The 22,086-nt window shown below is 32.5% G+C and overlaps 2 protein-coding genes across 6 annotated transcripts in view; both read left to right on the top strand.

The window, feature by feature from the left end:
• Positions 1-5,428: 5,428 nt before the first annotated feature.
• Positions 5,429-12,706, top strand: LOC127738993 (uncharacterized). Of its 3 annotated transcripts, none has more exons than XM_052250510.1 (2): positions 5,429-5,499; positions 11,838-12,706. In XM_052250510.1, the coding sequence occupies exons 1-2, from the start codon at positions 5,492-5,494 to the stop codon at positions 12,544-12,546; spliced, it is 717 nt and encodes a 238-aa protein (XP_052106470.1). In that variant the 5' UTR covers positions 5,429-5,491; the 3' UTR covers positions 12,547-12,706. The 3 variants fall into 3 exon arrangements, with proteins under 3 accessions (XP_052106470.1, XP_052106471.1, XP_052106469.1); XM_052250511.1 differs by lacking the exon at positions 5,429-5,499 and adding an exon at positions 7,405-7,440; XM_052250509.1 differs by lacking the exon at positions 5,429-5,499 and adding an exon at positions 9,815-9,939.
• Positions 12,707-16,000: 3,294 nt separating this feature from the next.
• The window catches only part of LOC127738987 (mirror-image polydactyly gene 1 protein-like), a 37,136-nt gene continuing 31,050 nt past the window's right edge, over positions 16,001-22,086 (top strand). For 2 of the 3 annotated variants that reach the window (XR_008000233.1, XM_052250494.1), the window contains exon 1: positions 17,752-17,953. Coding sequence is in view for 1 of the 3 variants with exons in the window: in XM_052250494.1 (XP_052106454.1) it covers positions 17,781-17,953 (173 nt within the window). In the remaining 2 variants the exon portion in view is untranslated. Of the gene's footprint in view, positions 16,109-17,751; positions 17,954-22,086 lie in introns of those variants that run through there. The other variant, XM_052250495.1, reaches the window with a different exon arrangement.

Below are 22,086 nucleotides of genomic sequence, written 5' to 3'. Positions count from 1 at the left end.
ACGACCTTCAACAATGAGAAAAACTCATACCGTATATAGTAGACTATAAAAGGTCCCGACATACAATTCAAAGGCACTAAATACAATCTGTCGATCCTAGCTTTATGACGTCTTTATACTAAATCCATTGGATGTTGCATGTATATACTGATTGATATTTTAGTCTTAGATACATGATTTTTTTTATTAGTTGTTATTGGCTTTGAACTAGCTGTTAGTAACTGCGAGTTCTTTCAAATCTGTACTTAGTGTCCCTTTTGATGTTAGGGATGAGGGGTGGATAAATACCGTGCCACGTTCCGGTCTGTATTTATGTTTGATGTTTTTCTGCTTTGTATCGATCTGATGAGATAAGCCTTTTTTCAACTGATTTTTATAGTTTGTTCTCGTGTTGTGCTGTTACACCACTGTCCCAGCTTGGGGGGAGGGTTGAGCGCTCACAAACATGTTTAACCCCGCCACATTCTTTATTCATGTCTGTCATATTTGTTTTTCGTTACTGATTGTTTTGTTATAAATTAGGCCGTTAGTTTTCTCAATTGAATTGTTTCATATTTTTCATGTCGGGGCCTTTTATAACCGACTATACGGTATGGTTTTTCTCATTGTTGAATGCCGTACAGTTGCCTATAATTGCTTACATCCAACCGAAACAAGAGTCCTCACAGTTCGTGAAAGCTAGTTTAAAGCTAGTCAAAAAATTATGTTCTCTCAGACTAAATGTTCTTTTATGAACGTTTTAATTGTTCGTCCAGTGACCGATATTACACTACGGGAAGGGTTGACATATAAAAAAAAACAACACCAAAAAGTGACATTAACAGAAATATCATTGATACGGTCAAGTTCTGTCAATCAAATGTTTATACAATGTTATTGAAGTATTAGAAACACTACGGAACCTCATCACTGGTAATCTAGTTAGCAATCATACCACATTTTCTTTTTTATATATATATTAATAATTAGGTGTTTTATTTTTGTTATCTGGAGAATTATGTATTGATGACAGATTTTTGATCGTTTCTGTTTACCTATAAAGGGACACCCATTAGATTTTGGGGGAGGCAGGAGGATTTTGAAATTAATAGACTAGTCTGGTTAGAGCTGAAAATAAACAATCTTACACTAGACAGGATGAACATGAATATCATTCCGCAACACAAAATGCAGGAAATTGTGTATAAAATTGAAAATAAATTTTCAGATCAAAATTGATATTCAATCTGTAAATAAATTCTTCCTAGTAATAGAATATCAAATACCCCCCCCCCCCCCCCTTTCTTTTTTTTTAAGAAAGAGTTCTTCAATATTTCATTTTATTTAAATAATTTGACGTTTTCTTGGTCTTACCAACACTTGCAATAACAGTAGTGTGAACGTACTGTTCTTCTATGGAAAATAACAATGAATTTATTATTATTTGTTACTTGAAGGCGATGACTGCAAACTACGATAACTCACAGTGTATTATTTTTACTATACTATGCATCCCTTTAATGTTATTTTGCTTATGATTAATCAATTATATATTTTTTTTTGTTATTTGGAAATGGAAAGCAATTACAGAAACCAGACTTTGTAAAAAAAGAAAACAAAACCGATTTTCACATATCGAGGATAAAGCAGTTCTCTGCCGTTGATAGCATAGAAAATTCAGAATACGTTCAAATTTTTCAAGGTTCTTCAAGAAAATATTCGGGATTGAATAAAATGCCATAACACAAAAAAAAAACAAAAAAAAAAAAACAATTTTATTTGGTTTTAAAATTTGAAATGATAGTTTTAATTCAACCTAGCTGATAACTTCTCAGAATAACTTTGAAATACTAGTTTTCATTTGTGGATTAAGAGAGATAACTCAAACAACTCATTCCAAATATCGAAAAAGTGACAAAACCAAAAAACACAGAACATAAAACAAAATGTATGTGGTTAGCCACGAGGTTAGGATGAGTTTAAAGAGTTAACGTTGAGATAAACATTTTCCATGGAAGTATTGTATTTTATATATATATATATATATAGATTCTTACATTGATACCAGTGGATTATCGGATTTATCCAATCGAGATAGTTAAATTATCAATTTTAAAGTCTGAGCCTTGGCGAGGACTTTAAAATTTATAATTTAACTATCGAGATTGGATAAATCCGATAATTCACGAGTAACTATGTAAGAATCTGTTTCTCTAATGATTAAGAAATAAATTTTTATTTTTTGTTAAACCAAAACCCCCTTCGAGTGCCTTCCACATTTCACAAAGTTGTCAATTTCATTAACACCTGGGGCGTGTTTTTTTGTTCTTCGGTAGTGAGCCAGAAGAGGTCCATTTCTATTTTTTTGAATTAGGAAGATCTTCTGGCTCTCTTCCACCTCTTCTTTTTAAATAGGTGGTTTAGACGGCAGAGGCACAAAACAAACATGGCGTCGTTTAGTCTAAATGACATTAATAAATTCGTGAATGAAGATATAATAGAATGTGAGCTGTGTTATAAACGTTTTTATGGTATGACAGCCTTAGTAGGACATCTCTGTAGGACGATAAGCTGGGTGAATATAAGAACTACACGGACAATAACAGTTAAGGGACAACTATTTGAAATGCCTATTTTTCAGCTCTTACCAGGCAACCATATTCATATATGAAATCCTCCTGTCCCCCACCCCAATAAATGAATAAATATCAAATGGTTTTTCTTCTTATTTAACACAAGTTTAAGTTGATTGATTGTTTGTTGCTAATTTTTAACGCCCAGTGACAAATATGTCATGTCTGTTCAGGACTCGGTTCAGGAAAACACGAGTTTAAAAGTCGGGTATGTAATATAAAAACGAAGAGATGTATGATTGCTAATGAGGCAACTATCCACCGGAGTTCAAATATGAAGTGGATGTAAGAAATTATAGGCAACCGTAATTAAGGCCTTCAACAATGACAAAACCCGATACTGTATTAAAAGTCGTCTATAAAAGGCCCGACGTGAAAAGTGTGGGGATCAATTCAAACGAAAAAACTAACGGCCTAATTATACATAACAAAATAATTTACAAAATATCAAATATGAATCGAGGCATGAACCAACGACAACCACTAAACTATAGGCTCCTGACTTGGGATAGGCACACAAAGAATATGGCAGGGATATGAAAACGAAGATTGCCAATGAGACAAGAGACCAAATGACAGAGCAATTAACAGCTATAGGTCACCGCACAACAATAAGCAAAGCCCATACCGCATAGTCAGATATAAAAGGCCCCGCAATCACAAATGTAAAACAATTCAAACGAGAAAACTAACGGTCTGATTAATGTACAAAAAAAATGAACGAAAAACTGCTCTTAATCCGCCTCTGGTCACTTCAACTTAAATATGTTAGCGAGATCCGGCCCAACCCGCCCCCTAACCTGGGACAGTGGTGTAACAGTACAAGAACATGTTTGTGAGCGTTCAACCCTTCCTGAAGCTGGGACAGTGGTGTAACAGTACAATATAAGAACAACCTGCACAAATCAATTGCAATTAGATTATCTCAAAAGATCGGTACGAGACACAAAAAAAAAAAAAAAAAAAAAAAAAAAAAAAAAAAAAAAAATTACATTAAGACAATAGACACAAAGCACCGAAATAAGAGTATTTGCAATTACTGGAAGTTTGTTCAAAGCTAATTACAACTTTATTGAAATTAATCTTGTTCTCCCAGACCGAAGTATCAATCAGTACACAACCAACGGATTTATTAAAAATAAAAAAAAATAAAAAACAGTCTGAGAAATGTCTGGTATACATTGCATACTTGCATATTGATACATATACAATGAAAATTTTCGAAAAGTGGTGGTCCGAAGGTTTTGACCATCGAAATTTTGCAATAGAAATCATAGTTAGGACCAGAAGATTTTCTTCAAGGACCACCAGAGAAAAATGATTTCGAGAACTTTCCGATATCTTTGCTTTATTAAAAAATTATCCAGTTTGGTTACTTTAAAAAAATTGGATAGACAAGATGTCCTTTATGATCATATTCGAGACAAACATTGACGAATTTTTGTGCAGTTTAAGATTATTCTTAAAAATCAAATAGTGGGGGTTTAAGCCAGATTTGTCTAGCAAAATTTAGTGAGAGGAAAGAACAAAGAAAAATGTCACGAACAGAGCACACTTTTACAGTCATGTCTACCGGACGTATTTTGATTTTCTATAAAATCATCGTAAACTTCATTTATGTCATCCAACATAACAAAAATCTGCTATATTCGACGGCAAATTGAATTTTTGTTTAATTGATCTTCCGTAGAATATCTCCAGAAGAGGTCCAGATTCATTTTTTTGGACTCTTCACCAGAAGACATTCTGGAGATGTGCAGAAGAGACCAATAAAACACGCCCCTGTTAGCATATTTTGAGCTGATAAAGGTTATGACCCTTAAATTCATCCAATCATCTTCTGAGATCACCGGCAACCACACGTTGATTAAATTTTTTTATACAATGAGTGCAGAAAGGTATAAATTGTCAAAGAATTAGAGAAATATATATATATAACTTCTTCTATATATATATATATATATATACACAGTTAATAATAGATGAAAATATATAATACCTCCATGCACTTACAAACATAGTTCGAATCTCTGATCCGGCTCTTTTTTTAAATTTTGTGGGGTATTATCATGATATTTTAGCAATAAGAATACATCTTTATTTGCTTTTATATGAATACTATCGACCTTTTCACGTAACTGGTGAGAAAAAACATTGCTATTTTGATGTTTATGGCAATTTCGTCTGTTTCAAGGTATATTTTGACATATTTCGTATAAGATATAAATGTAAATTGAGAAGTGGATTAAAATTATTTTCTATCAGGACTATTTTGTTTAACTGGGAAAGGAGTTCGATTGTGCGTTAATTTGTCAACAAAAGGGTAAATTTCTGAATCATATTTCTTATACTGTAATTTCATACAATTTTGATCTATTATAACTGTATATATCTAATTGAATTATTATACTATTGAAAAGAATGAAGTGGAGGCCGAGCCCTATTCAAACTATAACAAATAATAAGGAATAATTAAGAAAATAACTGTAATTGGGATTAGCCGCCAAAACAATAGTTTAAGTACAAGACACAATGAATAAGCGTTAATACGCTTACCCATTGTATTTTAAACACATATTCTTATCTTTATTTAATTTATAGAACTGAAGAAAAACAATGTTGCTTTTCTATCGCAATTTGTTCGTTTTTGGTATTCCTCAATTACTACGCTTTGGAAAAAAATTGCTAGTGTCCCACCAAAATCTAAACCGGATGTGAATATGATAGAGAACATATCAGACCACTGTTGAATTCATTTGTTCAAACATATTCATCTATATCTTAAAACTCTATAAAGTGACGTAACAAGTAAGTACTTGACAACGAAAACGTCCCAACACAGCCTACGAACACGATACGATGACATACTCTCTACCACGATGTCAAGGTAAGAGTTCACGTTCTCCTCTTGTCATGCAAGCAGTTTAAATTCACAACTGAAATTCATCATCTATTTTCAAAAATACAAAAGAGCAACAAGTTAAAAAAACGACAATTGTATCTATCTCTATTGCTTTTGTAACAGGATCCGAGGCCCGGTTTTTAAGTTTTGTATTTTATTTTCATTTTGGCATATTTTATCAAACTCAACCCCTGCCAATCATGAAAGAGTTCGAACTCAGGACATGAGTCTCAGATCATTTTGGCTTTGATGAACTTAAAACTAGCAAGTATTCATAGTTTATTAGATGCATATTGTTTTGACAAAACAAATTAAACCTGATGATTTTTTTACCTGCTTTACATGTAAATGATTTCATCTTTCGTTGATATTTAATATCAACGATAGATGAAATCATTTACATGTTAAGTAGGTAAAAACATCAGGTTTAATTTGTCATTCTAAACTTAACGTTAAACAGTGTGTTTATAGATGCATCAATATGTAAGACAAAATAATGTCATGTCTTCTCTACATTAAACACAGACGTGTCAATATAAAACCAGCAACCCTCAACTTAAAGCTCTTTAGAAAAAGCAGCAAATGTCTTTACTTCTCTATATAAGAAGCATAGAGATCGGGATAGACCAACTTGGCTATATAGATATAAAAAAAAGTAATAACAAAATTACAGATTTAAAACGATGAATATGCATAAAAACTGAAAAAAACAAATGCTCGACAATATCATCCAACGGAACGACTGGGAGGTTGAGAACACTGTCCTCTTTATTTATAAACAGATACTTTAATGCTGTCTTTTACACTAAATCCATTGGATGTTGGATGCGCACTGGTTGAAATGTTAGTATATACATTTGTTATCAGTTGTTATTGGCTTTAAACTAGCTTTCAGTAAATCTTAGATCTGTTCTTTTTGTCTTTTGTGTTTTTGTTAGATTTTTTTGTTCGGCTTTGTATCGTTCTGATGAGTTAAGCCCTTTTCAACTGATTTTATATTGTGTTCTTATATTGTACTGTTACACCATTGTCCCATGTTAAGGGGATGGTTTGGCGCCAGCAAATAAGTTTAACCCCACCACATTCTGCATATGCATTCCCCAAGTCAGGAGCCTGTAATTCAGTGGCTGTCGTTTGGGGCTGTATATCATATTTGTTTTTCGTTTATTGATTTGTACATAAATCAGGCCGTTAGTTTACTCTTTTGAATTGTTAAATACATTTGTCTTTTCGGGGCCTTCTATATAGCTTTTCGTGCGATATGGGTTTGGGTCTTTGTTGAAGGTGACCTATATAGTTGTTAACTTCTACGTATTTTGGTCTCTGGTGGAGTCTTGTCTCATTGGCAATCATGCGCCATCTTCTTATTTTCATATAACTCATATATAGAATATAGGTTGCATGTATTTTGGCCGGTGCAAACTAGTATTCACTAATTTCTAATTTATTTTCTAATTTGATAACGGTGAAGCGGTACAAAATAGTTTTAATACTTCAGTACACTGTGGCTTACTTTCTTTAAATTAATTATAGTGGAAGTAACAAGCCAAACGGATATAGGAAGTTAATACTCCGTGGGATAGCGTAGTTATACAACACGCAGACAGTATTAAAATGAATTAAATGAAGTCCCTATACAGTGCATAAAGACATTTTTCATACCGAAGACTTCAATTAAATTATAAATTACTTGACATCGTGATCCCCAAGATGATGATTATTTTTCTACCAATTGATCAATAGGTCTTTATCATTTTTCAACATTTTGTAAGAAACTTATTTTAATACCTTATTATTTAAGAGTATGTGTATTTAACTGAAATAACAAAAACATCGTTAAATAGATGATAAATTATTGATAAAACATCTTTAATAGAGCCCCTATATACAGGTGAGTTTATAAAAGAAAACCTAGCGTTTGAAGTGGTAAGTGTCAATTATATTTTTTTTCTCTCTTCCATTCTGCCTTTTCCTTAACTTTCAATAATTTGCATTTTTGTGCTTCTCAAAGCCGCCTTTGAAAACTTAATTCAATTCTGCATCTGAAAACCATTGAAACAATTGAAAAAAATGTTTCATCCGATAATTTCATGTATTTACGACTCTTTTTTACCTTATAAATTTATTATTATTTTTTTAATATTTTAATAATTTAAACAATTTTAACTTTACTGTTTAGTTAGTTCAAAACTAATTCAATCAACGTAATTTGATCTTCTATCATGTTATTTAGAAAGACTTTAACCGATGTTTTTTCTTGTGGGATTTCAGATAGATTATACAGTTAAGAGTCTTGTGACAGCAGTAAATTTTATATACACATTTCATTTTCACAATATTTGCATTAAATATGTGTAATTTGTTCACGTCATGGAACGAACAATGAATTATTGGTAATGTGAAAGTAACGAAAACTGAATTATTTGCAATATGTAAATAACAATAACTGAATTAGTTGATAATGAAAATGAAAACTTCTTTGAAATTTTTAGCAGTTTTGCCCTAAGGTTCACCAAGGGTTATGTCAGTTGTTTTTTTTTTTTGTTTTTTTTTATTGTCATTTTATCAAGCACTCACATGTTAGAGATAAATTAAATCGGACGAGTGAAAAATTTGGCCATACTAGACTGAAATCTTGTTATTCTGTCTTATTTTGAAGATGTTCTTAGGATATTAAATCCGATACGTAGTGTAGAGAGAGTGCAGCGCTCTCTGCACGAGAAGAAACCCTTACAATAACTCATTTGAGGGGTCCGTAGGTGAACTGTTGCAAGATAATTGTATTGGACAATTGGTCCTATCCAACATACTAAGCATCCTTTATTTACCAGTGCCAGTCTTGATTTCCAGTCCATCATTCCGGTAAACCTCAGCAGTAAACTCACTTGGAAGAACTTGCTTATTTGATCAATTATTGAGTTGGCTCTTGTCCTGAATATTTTCCACTGGACGTTTTGCCCACATCAATTTAATTAAACTAGAAATAGAATGAGACAAGATTGTAGTACGACTTATTTATCATCTTCGTGAATTCGAAACATTTACTCTAACCTGGTTCAGGACAGAATCTAAAGAGGGCGTCTTAACTTTGATGTTAAAAACTTAAACTGTATAAGGTTACTCATGTATTCTGTTGATTTCTGCTAAAAAAAGAACCTTTTCCATCATACCTGTTCTAAACAAAAAAATCAAGTCTGCTATTTAGCGATTAATATCAACATATCTTACGAGAAAGAGAAAAATACTCGCATTGGAGTCATAAACATTTCAATATAACTTTTATATGAGAATTTTTAGGTATAAGATTTGTTTGTGAAAAGAGCTACGGTTGTTTAATTTGTATATAAAGAAGAATAAGCATTTTTTCAATTCTGCTAAAGGAAAAATCAGAATAAAAATCAGAATTTAATATATAAGAAGATGTGGTATAATTGCCAATGAGACAACTCTCCACCAGATACCAAATGAAATAGCAGTTAACAACTATAGGTCAACGTACGGCCTTCAACAATGAGCAAAACCCACACAGCATATTCAGATATAAAAGGCACTGAAATAACAAATGCAAAACAATTTAAACGAGACTTTATGATTTATGTAAATACAATGAACGAAATACATATATGATATACATGTACAGCAACAAACGACAACCACTGAATGACAGGCTCCTGACTTGGGACAGGCACATACAGAATGCCCAACCGTCCCCTAACCTGGGACAGTAGTGTAACAGTGCAACATTTAAACAAACTATAAAAATCAGTTGAAAAGGGCTTAACTCATCAGATCGATACTATATACCAGTAAACATGTGTTAATCCATCTCCGAAGTTAATTTAAGTTTTGACGATGCATTCTATACAATGTGTATTAGGTGTGGACGAAGTAATCCATAGAACTCGAATACAAATGCCGAGTTGTTCGACCATGCAGAAGCAACATCTTTCAGATTTTTAGACAATCAGTGTATGATTAAATGAAAGATTACATAATACATAGGAATTACGGACACACAACAGTCATCGTTAATCACCAACAAAGCACATCAGTTGTTTTGTGTACAAATCTTTATCTTGATTTTGCTGCAAACATATTAGATAAGATTATTTGTTCAATGGTTGCCTTTACATAATAAGATCAAAGACCGTCACGTGAGGTCGGAAACAATACAAACAAAATAACATTAAACCATTTCTTTTACAGTCCAATACACGTCTTTACCGTCAGGGTTTTACACTATGTAAACATTCATAATAACTAATTATTTTGTGTAAACAAAATGACAATCAATCTAATTTTTTAATTGTTGTTAATGTATGTAACTGTCACACTCGAACAAAAACATATATATTATATACATACATTCACTACTCGATCAACTATACAAACTGAAATGAATTCCAGGGGTAAACTGCAACATGAGTAAGTCAATTTGATATTATATTTTATCCTGTTTTATAATCTGTACATGTTAACGATAAACTTCCCTTCAAATATGACAATTAACCTTATTCTTGTCACCAGCTATAACTCGTTAATTGTATACAGCGTCTTATAATTCGAAATAGCAAAGTTCCTTAAACGGACAGATCATTTAGACATTTAGAAAGCAAAATGGAAATAGCAATTTATAAATTTGTTGCATCCGAAGTGTTTTCTGGATTTACCTTCATTATGTACGCTCAAGACCAACAGTTGAAAACCTAGTATGCATAAGTAATGGATACGTGAGGAGCTATATCACAAAACGGGCCTAAAAAGAATGCAAGCCAAATTCATCTTAGGTCAACTTTGCCTGATGGTGTTTAGAAACAGCTCTCAAGAAGATAGAATATTGGTCCCTTTAGGAATAAAATAGTTTTAAGGTTCAAATGTAGATAATTCTTGTCTAGCAAATTAAAGAGGAAGTCGCAATGTTATCAAAATGAGATATGGGGTAACTGTCGATGATACAGAAACCCAAAGACCATCAAAAACAAAAAAACAAACACAAACGACATGAAGAATTCAACATACGGTCTATAAAATGGACAAATGTCTATGCATTAGGTCAATATCTTAATCGGAGTCTGAATAAATTTAACAGAGACTATAAAAAATCTGTCATCAACACCTGAGACTATGTTATAGCAGTCGCAGTCAACACCAAATACCCACAAAGAAAAAAAAACCAAAACAAAACAGATCCCCCTTCTAAAATCTTGAACAACAAAACGTACATAAAAATGTAACTGATTTACAAGTTAAAAAAGGACCACTTTACTTTATGACACCGATATTTATCTATATATATATATATATATAGATAGATTTCGATTCCTAACATCACTGAAGAGACATTAATTGTCGAAATCCGGATATGGTGTACAAATTTTTGCACCTCATGTTTGCGGTATACCATCTTTTCCGCAAGTTTATTGTTTTCTGTTTGGTAATAAATTAATGATAAGATCTATTTTTTTACATCTTGTGATCCGTTTATTTGGCAACCGCCAATGGCAGTCAGCAGGGTTTAAGAACATCAGTTGTTCGACCTGCTAGTCCGGCAAATGCGTTTTGTTAAACTATACTTTTTCACTCATTTGGTCTTTTGGAAAATGTTGTTTGTGTTGTATTTAGACCCCTCTACTAAGAAATTTGTTTTGCATGCACACGTATAAAAATTGCGGTTTTTATCCAACGCAATCATAGGTTTGAACGTTGTTTTCAATTTAGACTTGTTTATAGATATATATAGACAACGGCATAGGTACAGGAAAAATAATGATAAATAATAGTTATTAATACCGTACCAAAAATAATCCCAGTTATTGTAAGCAAAATAAAAGTAGATTCCATATACTGAAGAATTTCATATACAGATGCGTCGGAAAACACGATCTGTTGTAATCTCCAGAATAAATGTGTACAGTACTTTAATGCAGAAAAAATAAAAGTAGCATTTTGATTTTTTTACTGAGCGAATCGAATTTAATCCCAACAAGAACAAGACGCAATGTTTGGACAACATATTACAAAAGTATATGAATAACATCGAGTCCATTAAACCAAAAAGAAATATCTTAATAACGGTTTCTAAACTTGTTTGCTTTATAAATGATTTACAGTTAACAGCATGCAGCCATTTACTTGTTATGCAATCTGATTGAAATACAGGTATTCTAATCAGATTACTTTTTATAGTTCGTGACTTCAGAACTCTTCCTCATTGCGTCGTTGTCATTTCAGCTTACCTTTTTTTTCTTATAGTTCATCACAAACTTTTCCCATTTTCGACCCCAAGCTTAGTTTCTTTATTCTCAATCATCTTCTTTTTTCAGCTCCCCACCTAGTTCAGCTGTTTCCTCGGTCTCCGTTGTCTCTGGGGACATGGAAATCAGTAAACAGAGACGGAGACATGAAGCCATCATGAAAGCCAGGAAAAGAAACATGGTAGCAAAAAGTTTACTTCAAGATAAAATTCACCGTATCCATCAAAATCAAAAACTACATTTCAAACAGTTATCAAAAGAGAAGCGGTTACTCGAAGAAGAGTTGGATAAAACTGAAGCCAAAAATACAGCGGTGTCCTATCTACCGTCCATTTTTCCTGGTTCGTCTTTAACGTCGACTGTTTCTACCGCTTCAATCAACACCATGGACCCATGCACAAGTTGTATGTTCGGAACAACTAAAACAATACGATGTCAAAACTTTCCATGTTGTCTTCCCGAAACATACCACACCATTGGAGGACAAAATCTGCCTACATCTTACTCTAAACTTAGCAACTACCGTGAATTACAGAGGAGGAGCAGTGACATACGACCTCCGACGTCGCATCGGCGCAGGGTTCTCACAACGGAAAATAACGAAGATATCCGATCACCCAGAAAATCTGTCGACGATAAAATACGTGGTTTGAACTATCTTATCCGTGAGTTGAGGGAAGAGCATGAGAAAAACAAACCTATAAACTGGTCTACAAATTATGGTGAACCTTTTCCAAAAAGACTTTTGTTAAGACCAGCTGTTCCATTATCATTGTAACAATCAATAAATTCTTGACTATACATTGACGCCGTCTTGAAAAAAAATATTACATTTATGAATTAACTGTTATTTATAATTATAGTGCAATTTACTCCGTCTTTTTTTTTCTTTCTTGTCAACTCTGATTTGGTCTACTATATTCTCTTTTTTACTCCCCACAGTTCTTAATTATTGGTACAACTGAAGACTAGCATCGATTGAAATCAGAAATCACTGAGCAAAAATCAAACTTATAATTATCATTTATATGGTAATTGATTGAATAATGGATGCCTAATGTCCAGTGGCAAATATATTAATTCAATGTTTTTCAGTAAATTAGTTAGCAGTCCACAGGAAGACAGGTCGTCCTAAATTCTCCTGCACATTATTCTGACCTCGGGCCGAAAATTCTGCTCTTATGGAAAGCAGCAAATACACATTTTCAAGTCTTTCATTTGACCCAGCTGGGGATCGAAACCAAGACCTTCAGCACTTAAGTTGAGCACACTACAACAAAACCCCCAGAGGATGGGCTTCGTCTATGTATAACCATTAATTTCGCAATGTAATTTGTTCGCTACAACGACATGGCAGTGCTTCATTTACTATTTATTTCGAGGTGTCAGTTTTCCAATGTTGCTCTTTTTCCGTTGTCATTTTTCTGTCGATGGAGATGAATAAAAGTTGAAAGAATAAAAGCTTCCGCAGAACATATAACTTTACTTTTATCTATAAACATGAAAATCGTTATCTTGTTACCAATGCAATGTCAAATTGATTATGATTGTAACTTACCAATATTTAAGGCCCTGTTATAATAACAATTCGACCTCTACTAGGCAAGAATTTCGCAAAACCAAGTGAACTTACAATGAATTGTGAGAGTTTGTCTCATTGTGACTTGAAGATGAAGAGAGACGAAGGATACCAACGGGACATTCAAACTCATAAGTCGAAAATACTGACAACACCATGGTCAACGGTAGCCAATCGTTGTTCCTTTAATTTAGGTTTTATTTATTAATTGAAACGCCTTCATTTCTAATTCTGACAAATAATTAAAAAACTATGAGTTTTCGTTGTTGCTTTACTGCATATTTATGCATCTCTACCTCTAGTTCTTGTTCGGCGGATTAGATTTTAGCTTCGCGGTACAACTTTCCAGAGTCTAACTCATCCATTTATGTCATGTGTTGTGGTATAATTTCATATATTTGTACTCCGTCTTGGGGGAGACATTATCTGCAATGTATTTATCTGTCACGATAAACTTACAGGTGCTTGAAATTGAAATGTTTATTTATAGAGGATTCTAATATAGGTTAAGACATGAAGGTAAGGTAAAAAAGCATTTTTCTGGTAACAGGATTTGTTAAAATAGTGCGCCTTTGTTTAAAAATTTGAATTATAAATGTTTTCCACCTTAACAAGCTTCTTAGTTTTTTAAACACCACATTGGTCCTATTTTTTATCATATCGACAGACAGTATTCAGACATATATCATAAATTCATATGTCCCCATGACCTCTTATACTTATAATATTACAAGCAAAATTATTGGATCGTAAGAATAATTAAAAAAAAAAGAAGGGAAAAAAACCCAACTCACCCTAAAATTAATCAACAGTAGCGTTTTACAAAATACCAAGTTAAACGAAAGTTCGCAGCATATAATGGACATCGAAAAAAAGTAACCAGAGGGATAAAATTCTTCTGTAGACTAGTGACTTACGAGGAGAATACGTGAATATATGGGCCCATGAAAATCATTAGGGCTCGGTTGGGCCTCGCATAACACTTTTTTTTTAATGAAAGCAATATATTCCTGTACACCCTTGCTATTCACTTCTATAACTAATATTAAATTTCACAGACGGTGGAATATCCTTTTCAGTATAAAAGGTTCATGAATTATCTCTAAAGTAAAAAAAAATAGTGTCATTTGTGAATTAAACTGTTTATTGGACTGTTAAATAGTTATAGATTGCTGAACTACTGCTTTTGTATACTGAACACATAGTTCTTTTTCTCTTATACTTCAACTGTGCAAGAAAAATTTTAATCGCACCTAAACATGGCGTTTACTTAGTCTTTTATAAACATTTAGATTTAATGAAATGAGAGGAATTAACTGTATTACATAAACTGCTAAGTAAATAGATTTTGATAGCCAGTTGAAGACATACAATTTTCTTCTTATTTGTGTTAGTTATTTTTGTATGAGTCAAGCCCCACCAAACAGATTTTTATAGTTTGTTCTTATGTTGTGCTGTTACGGCACTGTCCAAGTTTAAGAGGAGGGATGAGCGCTCACAAACATGTTTTACCACGCCATATTCTTCATTGTGTCTGTCCCAAGTCTGGAGCCTGTAAGTCAGTGATTGTCGTTGGTTGCTGTTTGTCGTATTTGTTTCACTTAATTCATTGTGTTTAGCATAAATCAGGCCGTTGGTTTTGTCTTTGGAACCTTTTATAGCGTACTATACGGCATGTGTTTTACTCATTGGTGAAAGCCATACGGTTACTTGACCTACTGTTACTTGCATACTAGTTCTTTAGGTCTCTGGTGGATAGTTGTCTCATTGCGATCATACCACATCTTTTTATGCTTTAATGATAGCAAACTAGAAAAAGTACACAAGATAGCCAGGTGTGAAAGTACACAAGACAGCCAATCTGAAAAAGTATACAAATTAACCAGTTGAAAAAGTACGATAGATAGTTTAGAAAAGTACATATGATAACCATTATAGGAAAATGTTGTCATCTAAATAGTTAGGCATATTTTATGACAAAATCTTTTTAAAGTTAATAAAAAAGAATTTCTTTTATTTCGTAAAATAAAATTGAGAATGGAAATGGGGAATATGTCAAAGAGACAACAACCCGACCAAAGAGCAGACAACAGCCGAAGGCCACCAATGGGTCTTCAATGCAGCGAGAAAATCCCGCACCCGGAGGTGGTCCTCAGCTGGCCCCTAACTAAAATTGTGTGCTAGTTCAGTGAAAATGGACGTCACACTAAACTCCAAAACATATAAATGAACTAAAATTAAAAAACATACTAGACTAACAAAGGCCAGAGGCTCCTGACTTGGGACAGGTGCAAAAATGCGGCGGGGTTAAACATGTTTTGTGAGATCTAAACCCTCCCCCTATACCTCTAGCCAATGTAGAATAGAGAAACACATAGCAAAATGAACATATGCATATCGCTTTCAAAAATCGAACTAATAACATGCAACAGGGGTGTAATATATCATTAAAAAATGAATTAAACATTTAAATGTCTTTTAAAACTCTTAAGAAACTTAAACAAAACGGCGTTAAAAAGGCAGCGATAAACCTATTGTACAAATCCTCTATACTTTTCTTTAGACGTTTGTTTAGCCCAATAATGGTTGCCAAAATCGGCAGAAAACAATCAATTCATTCCAGTTGATTAAGCATGAATTAGAAAGTAAAAAAGTAAGACATAAGTAGGTGTTGGTCATGCACACTGTTTACCAATAATAGAAACAATTTAGAATATAAAGACATGTTCGAAGTTTGAAAGGAATGAACTGACTTGTCAAGGTAGGGTATATTTTATATAACTACATGTAAATTGCAACTCTCAGCATTTGTAATAATTATATAAAATATAACATTTTAAAGGACACTTGGCTTATCTATGTATAATAATAAATAAGCATAGTTGAATTTAAAAGACGGGTTCTTGCATGCATTTACTTTCTCTTCTCATTTTCAACATTTTCATAACTCTTTAAATTAACATCCTAATTTCGTCTTTGATTGATCAACAGAAAATGGACCCCAATGAAAAACAACTAGGGTCCCATCAATATTTCACTGCGACCAATAAAGTTATCACATGACGTCTACATGTTTGTAACAAAGGTCTCTTAAATAAACTTTCTTTTACAGACAGTTCAAAATTATTTCGTCAAACACAGTATTGCCAAATAAAATCTGACTCGGATAAAAATAGAGGATTACTTATTTTAAAAAAAATCAAATTTTAAAACCAGACAGTTAATCTCTTAATTTCGTGTAAGTGACCATAACCTAGAAATTGAAATGGTAAGATATGGAAATATACCCAAGGACCAAAGGTTATTTATGTAATTGTAATAAACTTCTGATGAATACCATTTTTTCTAGATAGTGGTGACCTGATGTCAACTTTAAGAGATCAGTTATTTTTAAAATCGATTACAATGTATATAAAACCTGAGTATACAAATTATCAACTACTTTTCAAGCTAAAACAACTTTTAAATCCCGAATCAGAACTTTTGACAGCATGCAGTTGGTGACTTTATAAAGCAATCTTTACAGAGTTGCGAAAATGATGCCCATGTCCATCAAAAGTCATAACTACTATATATATGTTCTGATTTTATGTGTGTAATTGTAATTCTTGACTGTTGTTTTAATACTGTTATTGCTATTTAGTGTTTCCTGCGTTTTGACCCATATGTTCACGGTGATTTAGACCTATAATATATACAATATTTTGTTTATAGGTCAAAGTGTTATAACTTAAGTAAATAAGTAGCTCTGAGGCACTGTAAAAATAATTTATCGACGGTAATGTGTCCATTTACATATAAGTCCCAGGAAGGATATTGTTATTCACGGGACCTAATAAAACACTTCATATAATGTACCCAGTATTACTATTTTATATAAAAAAAACACTTTTTCAAAGGCATGAATGATTTATCATTATTGTGATAAACTACGTGAAAAGGGTTATATCTCTTCACATTTTGTGTCTATACCTCAGGCCTGAAACTGGTTATCTGCACCATGTGTTGTTCGTTGTTGTTTGTCTTTGTCTGTACTTCTGGGTTTTTTTTTCTGATTAAACTGGTGTTGCCGGTTGGTGTGCTCTTTGTTCTGTCCTGTATCTTTACATTGAAAAAAACACACTAATTGACAGCAGAGACAAATAATTATTATATGTCTCTGTTGACGATTTTTGAATTTTCAATGCCATTTTTTTACTTATTTTTTTTTTATTGTATCTTTAAAACAAGCATGTTATTCTAAAATGTCCAAGAAAATATAAAATGTCATTTTCTCGTGAGATTTTAATCCAGTTTGAGTTATCTTTCTTCGGATAGGTTTCTTAAAATTTTTTTATCCGGAAACTATTTTCAGTGTTTGATTCATAATTTAGTTTACAGGTTTCCTGTACCCAAAATGCACTATTTAGTTTACATGTAGGCAAGTAATAAGTATGACTGAAAATGAGTGTACCGTTATCCAATATCACAGAAGAAACGATAGAACACCCGAGAAAGATTTCGTTAGGAGAGACGAGACGAACAAAAAATTGACAAGTGAAGTGCGACGAGCGGTGGAGCGTGCTCGAAACAAAATCACAGACCTGCAGGATGATGTCGATGAAAGGTGCAGACTCTTTTTCTGGTTTTTATCAGTATCTAACAATAGTACTGTACCTGTGTACAGTCTTCATGGTTCTAAATAATTTCAGTGCTGAGTAAAGGTATATTGTTACATAGCATTGCATTCCTGCTACATAGGTTGCATGTGACTGTAGGAAAAGAGGTCTGTCATGTCTGTCAAAAATTGGTATCATAAATATTTAATTTTTTACTCTGCCAGTCTCTGGTAGCTAAGTTATAAAGCTCACAGGTAGAGAGGGTCTAGCTTGTTCATTTTGCTCCAGGTCTGTTCCCTTTGGACAATTTAATGACAATTATCAGACATCAAGATTCAATACATGAGTATCTTGTTTGTTTTCTGTAATAGGGTACTTCACTGTTATTTCGATCTTCAGCCATATTGAATAGGGGGCAGATTTTTTGGATAGAGGAGGAAATAGTATGACAGTATGGGAAATCCTACTCATATTTCCAAGCAACTGTTCTGTTTTGATGATGCTTTCCTGTATTTTTCAACCCATTTTTACCTCCATTATGAAATCTGGCCCCCCATTCAACATGGCTGCACTAACCGTGAAGGGGCCTATTAAATACATGTAAGGACACAACACAAAATGATAACGATTTTGTTGCAAAACCTCCAAAACCTAGACTACAGTGCCAAGTAATGAATTCACTCCTTTGATGATTAACCTAGATCTATCTGATAATCATCTATCAACAGTTTCATATTTTAGTAAACAAAGACAACAAAGTAAACAGGAAATTTTGTTGTCTTACTGCTTCAATTATTTGATGTAAACATGTTGAAATATTTGTGAACCAGCGATATAGACATTACCTATTATAGTCATGGGTTTAAAAATCACAAATTGGTTATTGAATTGCTTGTATCAATTTCAAGGCATAAAGCCTGACTTCAGAGATCAAAATGACTATATTGGGTCCCACTGGCTTTGTTTGACAACAACATTAACTTTGTTATTTCATGCATCCATATACTGCCTCGGTGGTCTCGCGGTAGCCTGTTCGCCTCGAATGCGGGAGGTCATGGGTTCGAACCCCCTTCGGGTGAAACCAAAGACTTTAAAATTGGTATTTGCTGCTGCTCCGTTAAACACATGGCATTAAGGAGTAAGAGCAAAAACTGGTCGGCTTGGAGTCAGAATAATGTGTCAGGGTAAGGTGACATGTCTTCCTGCGGATTGTTACCTTGTGAACTAGCACGTTAAAAATCCAGCTCTAGTACAAAGCAGGGTTAATATTCATATAACATTAACAAGTTCTTGTCCTGAATATGCATATTAATTTGCCGCTGGTCATTAAGCAGCCATCCATCATCATCATCATGCATCCATACATGTAAATGTCACAGATATTTATCCCTAACAACTCACAAAGATTTCTTAAAAGAAGTGGTTGAAGACAAAGTGAAAAGTACCAGCCCCAAAATGTACGGTGTAATGAATGAAACAAAACATCAAGTTGAATATATGTATGTAAAATGTGTTTATTTTTGAGCAAACATGCTTGACTTGTATACTGGTTTCTTCACATTATAAACAAAATACATATATTGTATAAAATCAATTTTCTTTAATTTGATTAAAGTTGTGATTTTTTTAGATATTTGTAAGGAATATTTGTGGAAGATACGAAAACAATTCTTACTTTATGATGTACAGTGTTACAAGGTATACAAAACCTTAAAGTTTGCATCAGATTAAATAATTGTTTCTGACAATGAATCAATTTGATTATAAGTTCAAATAATTAATTTAATACTCCTTTATAAGATATGTTATATAATGCATCTTGTTGAGATTGTCTTACCTGCACTGCTACCATATATACTACAAATGAGATTAAAGCACATCAAAAACCTTGCTTGTCTTGTTGGACAAATACAATGCAGGCCTTGCGGTCATAAAACTTTCGAGCACGATTTTCGTACTCAGACTCAGAAAACAACCAATCAAAATCATGGATTTGGTGTTTCGAGCACAAATTTTGTACTCCGAGTACTGAGTAAAGTTTTATGACAGAGAGCCCAGGGCTCATATATGTAACATTAACATGGTACCATTGTGATGTAGCTAATAGATAGTACATCTATATTTATTGACATTAGACTTGAAGAAAGAAAAGAAGAGGATGCCAAAGGCACAATAAAAAACCATATGTCAAAGAAAGACAAACCACACCATGACCAAAAGAAAATAGATGAACAGACAAAGTAAAAAAATGCTACACAGAAAAATAAAAGAGAAAGCATCACGAACTCCAACAAAAACTGTAGATGAACTCATGTGATACAGTTACGGAAGGGTTGCATATTCTGAAAAGCCCATCCATGTGTTAATTGATACTTTAAGTTTATTTATACAAGTAGCAACATAGCATGAATGTCATTAACATTTATATGTGCATTTTATATTACATGTATATTATACATGTTCTACTTTATTTAAAGATATGCATTTTATATTAGAAACCTGAAACTTTTTTTTCAAAGCAATGATTAATAATTACTGTATATATAATATATACAAGATACTGTCAAGATAAGCTGACCAAATTTTATGCAGTTTATATCCCCTTTAACTGCATATTTAACAGATATATATATATATATATATATATTATATCTGTTAAATATTCATTTCATTATGCAGTTAAAGGGGATATAAACTGCATAAAATTTGGTCAGCTTATCTTGACGGATTTAAATCTTACTACAATAGCAAGCGAATAAGAACAACATAAATGGAAAATGAAGTCATTTTGTGTCATAAATAAAGATATTGATTATTGAAATATATATCAATGACTCATCTGATGAGGCAAGCTGTTTCGCCCTTCACATAATCTGTTTTCAAATTTTATTGATCTATCTACTTTATTATTGGTAATTAAATCTTTGATAAATTATAACAAACAAAAATCAATTATCTTAATTTATTATGCTTTCTTTTATTCATTTGTCTTTTTAAGGGTATGTATGATATGGTATAAATTGTCTTAGTTATACATGTTATAAATTATAATAAGGACTGAGGTGATAAATAACTCTTGAGAGTGTTAATGTGCTAGAATTTGATTTAAGAAAATCTTAAGTTTTGATATGCTAGGATTGAATTTAATTCTGTATTTTTAACTCTGATTTGGGAAAAAGTTGACAAAACTTCCAAACTGTTATTCATTTAAGGAAATGAAACTGTGAAGGTGCCTGTTAAATGATATTTGCCTATTATACATGTTTGAGGGTTGGAAATAACATCTTTTACATTGTAAGACAGAGGAAGTTCTTGTGTGTTGTATTTTGGTTAGGGTGTGACGATTTTTTTTCAAGTTGTCATGCGATTTAAGCAAAACAGTGAAAATGGAGGTTCCTTATGTAAAACCTTATTTTCCTTGGATCAGCCAGTGTGTATTGAGTTTACTTTATGTTTGGCTATGGCTTTTATAAAAGATCTAGAGAGAATTATTTAAAAACAACATTGGTTACATTTGTTCATTAAGTTTTCATCTTGAAATGTCCATCACAGTGGCAAATTTGAAAAAAATATAATATTTTAAGACAATGTAAGACAGCAAAATACACAACATGAGTCAAATGTAACTATGATTTACCTAAGAATTGAAACCTAGAATAAAAATTTGGCTTAATACTGAAAATACTGAAAGTCAGTCAGATGGACATGATGGAATAAGGGGTTTTCTCACAATTGAAATCTTAATATAACAGTAAATAGACCAAAATAGTATCAAGGGTTGTTATAAAAAAATATTTCATAACAACTTTTGAAATCAAAGAAGAATGAAAAAAAAATGGTCTGATATGGATATATACATGTAGATTCTAATGTGTTTAGGAATGTCAGAAGTCTGACAAGTTTGATGGCTATAGAGGTATTTTTTTCAAATTTTAAGTTGACCATAAGTGCATTGTATACCTTAATATAGATTGCTATTGGTCTGTTACATGATTTTTCTGAATTTACATTGATTTTTAATCAAATTTTCTATTTTTAGTAACAATTGGTTTGATGGTTGTTGGGGGTCATCAGCCATAATTGCAAACACATCATTTCCCCCAAAAATTTTCAACTATATTACAAGATATTTTTATAATGA

The sequence above is a fragment of the Mytilus californianus genome, unplaced genomic scaffold, assembly GCF_021869535.1.
Source record: "Mytilus californianus isolate M0D057914Y unplaced genomic scaffold, xbMytCali1.0.p SCAF_4, whole genome shotgun sequence".
In the NCBI taxonomy this organism is placed as follows: domain Eukaryota; kingdom Metazoa; phylum Mollusca; class Bivalvia; order Mytilida; family Mytilidae; genus Mytilus; species Mytilus californianus.
Note: the sequence above shows the minus strand (reverse complement) of the source record. Positions and strands in the feature narration are given on the sequence as shown.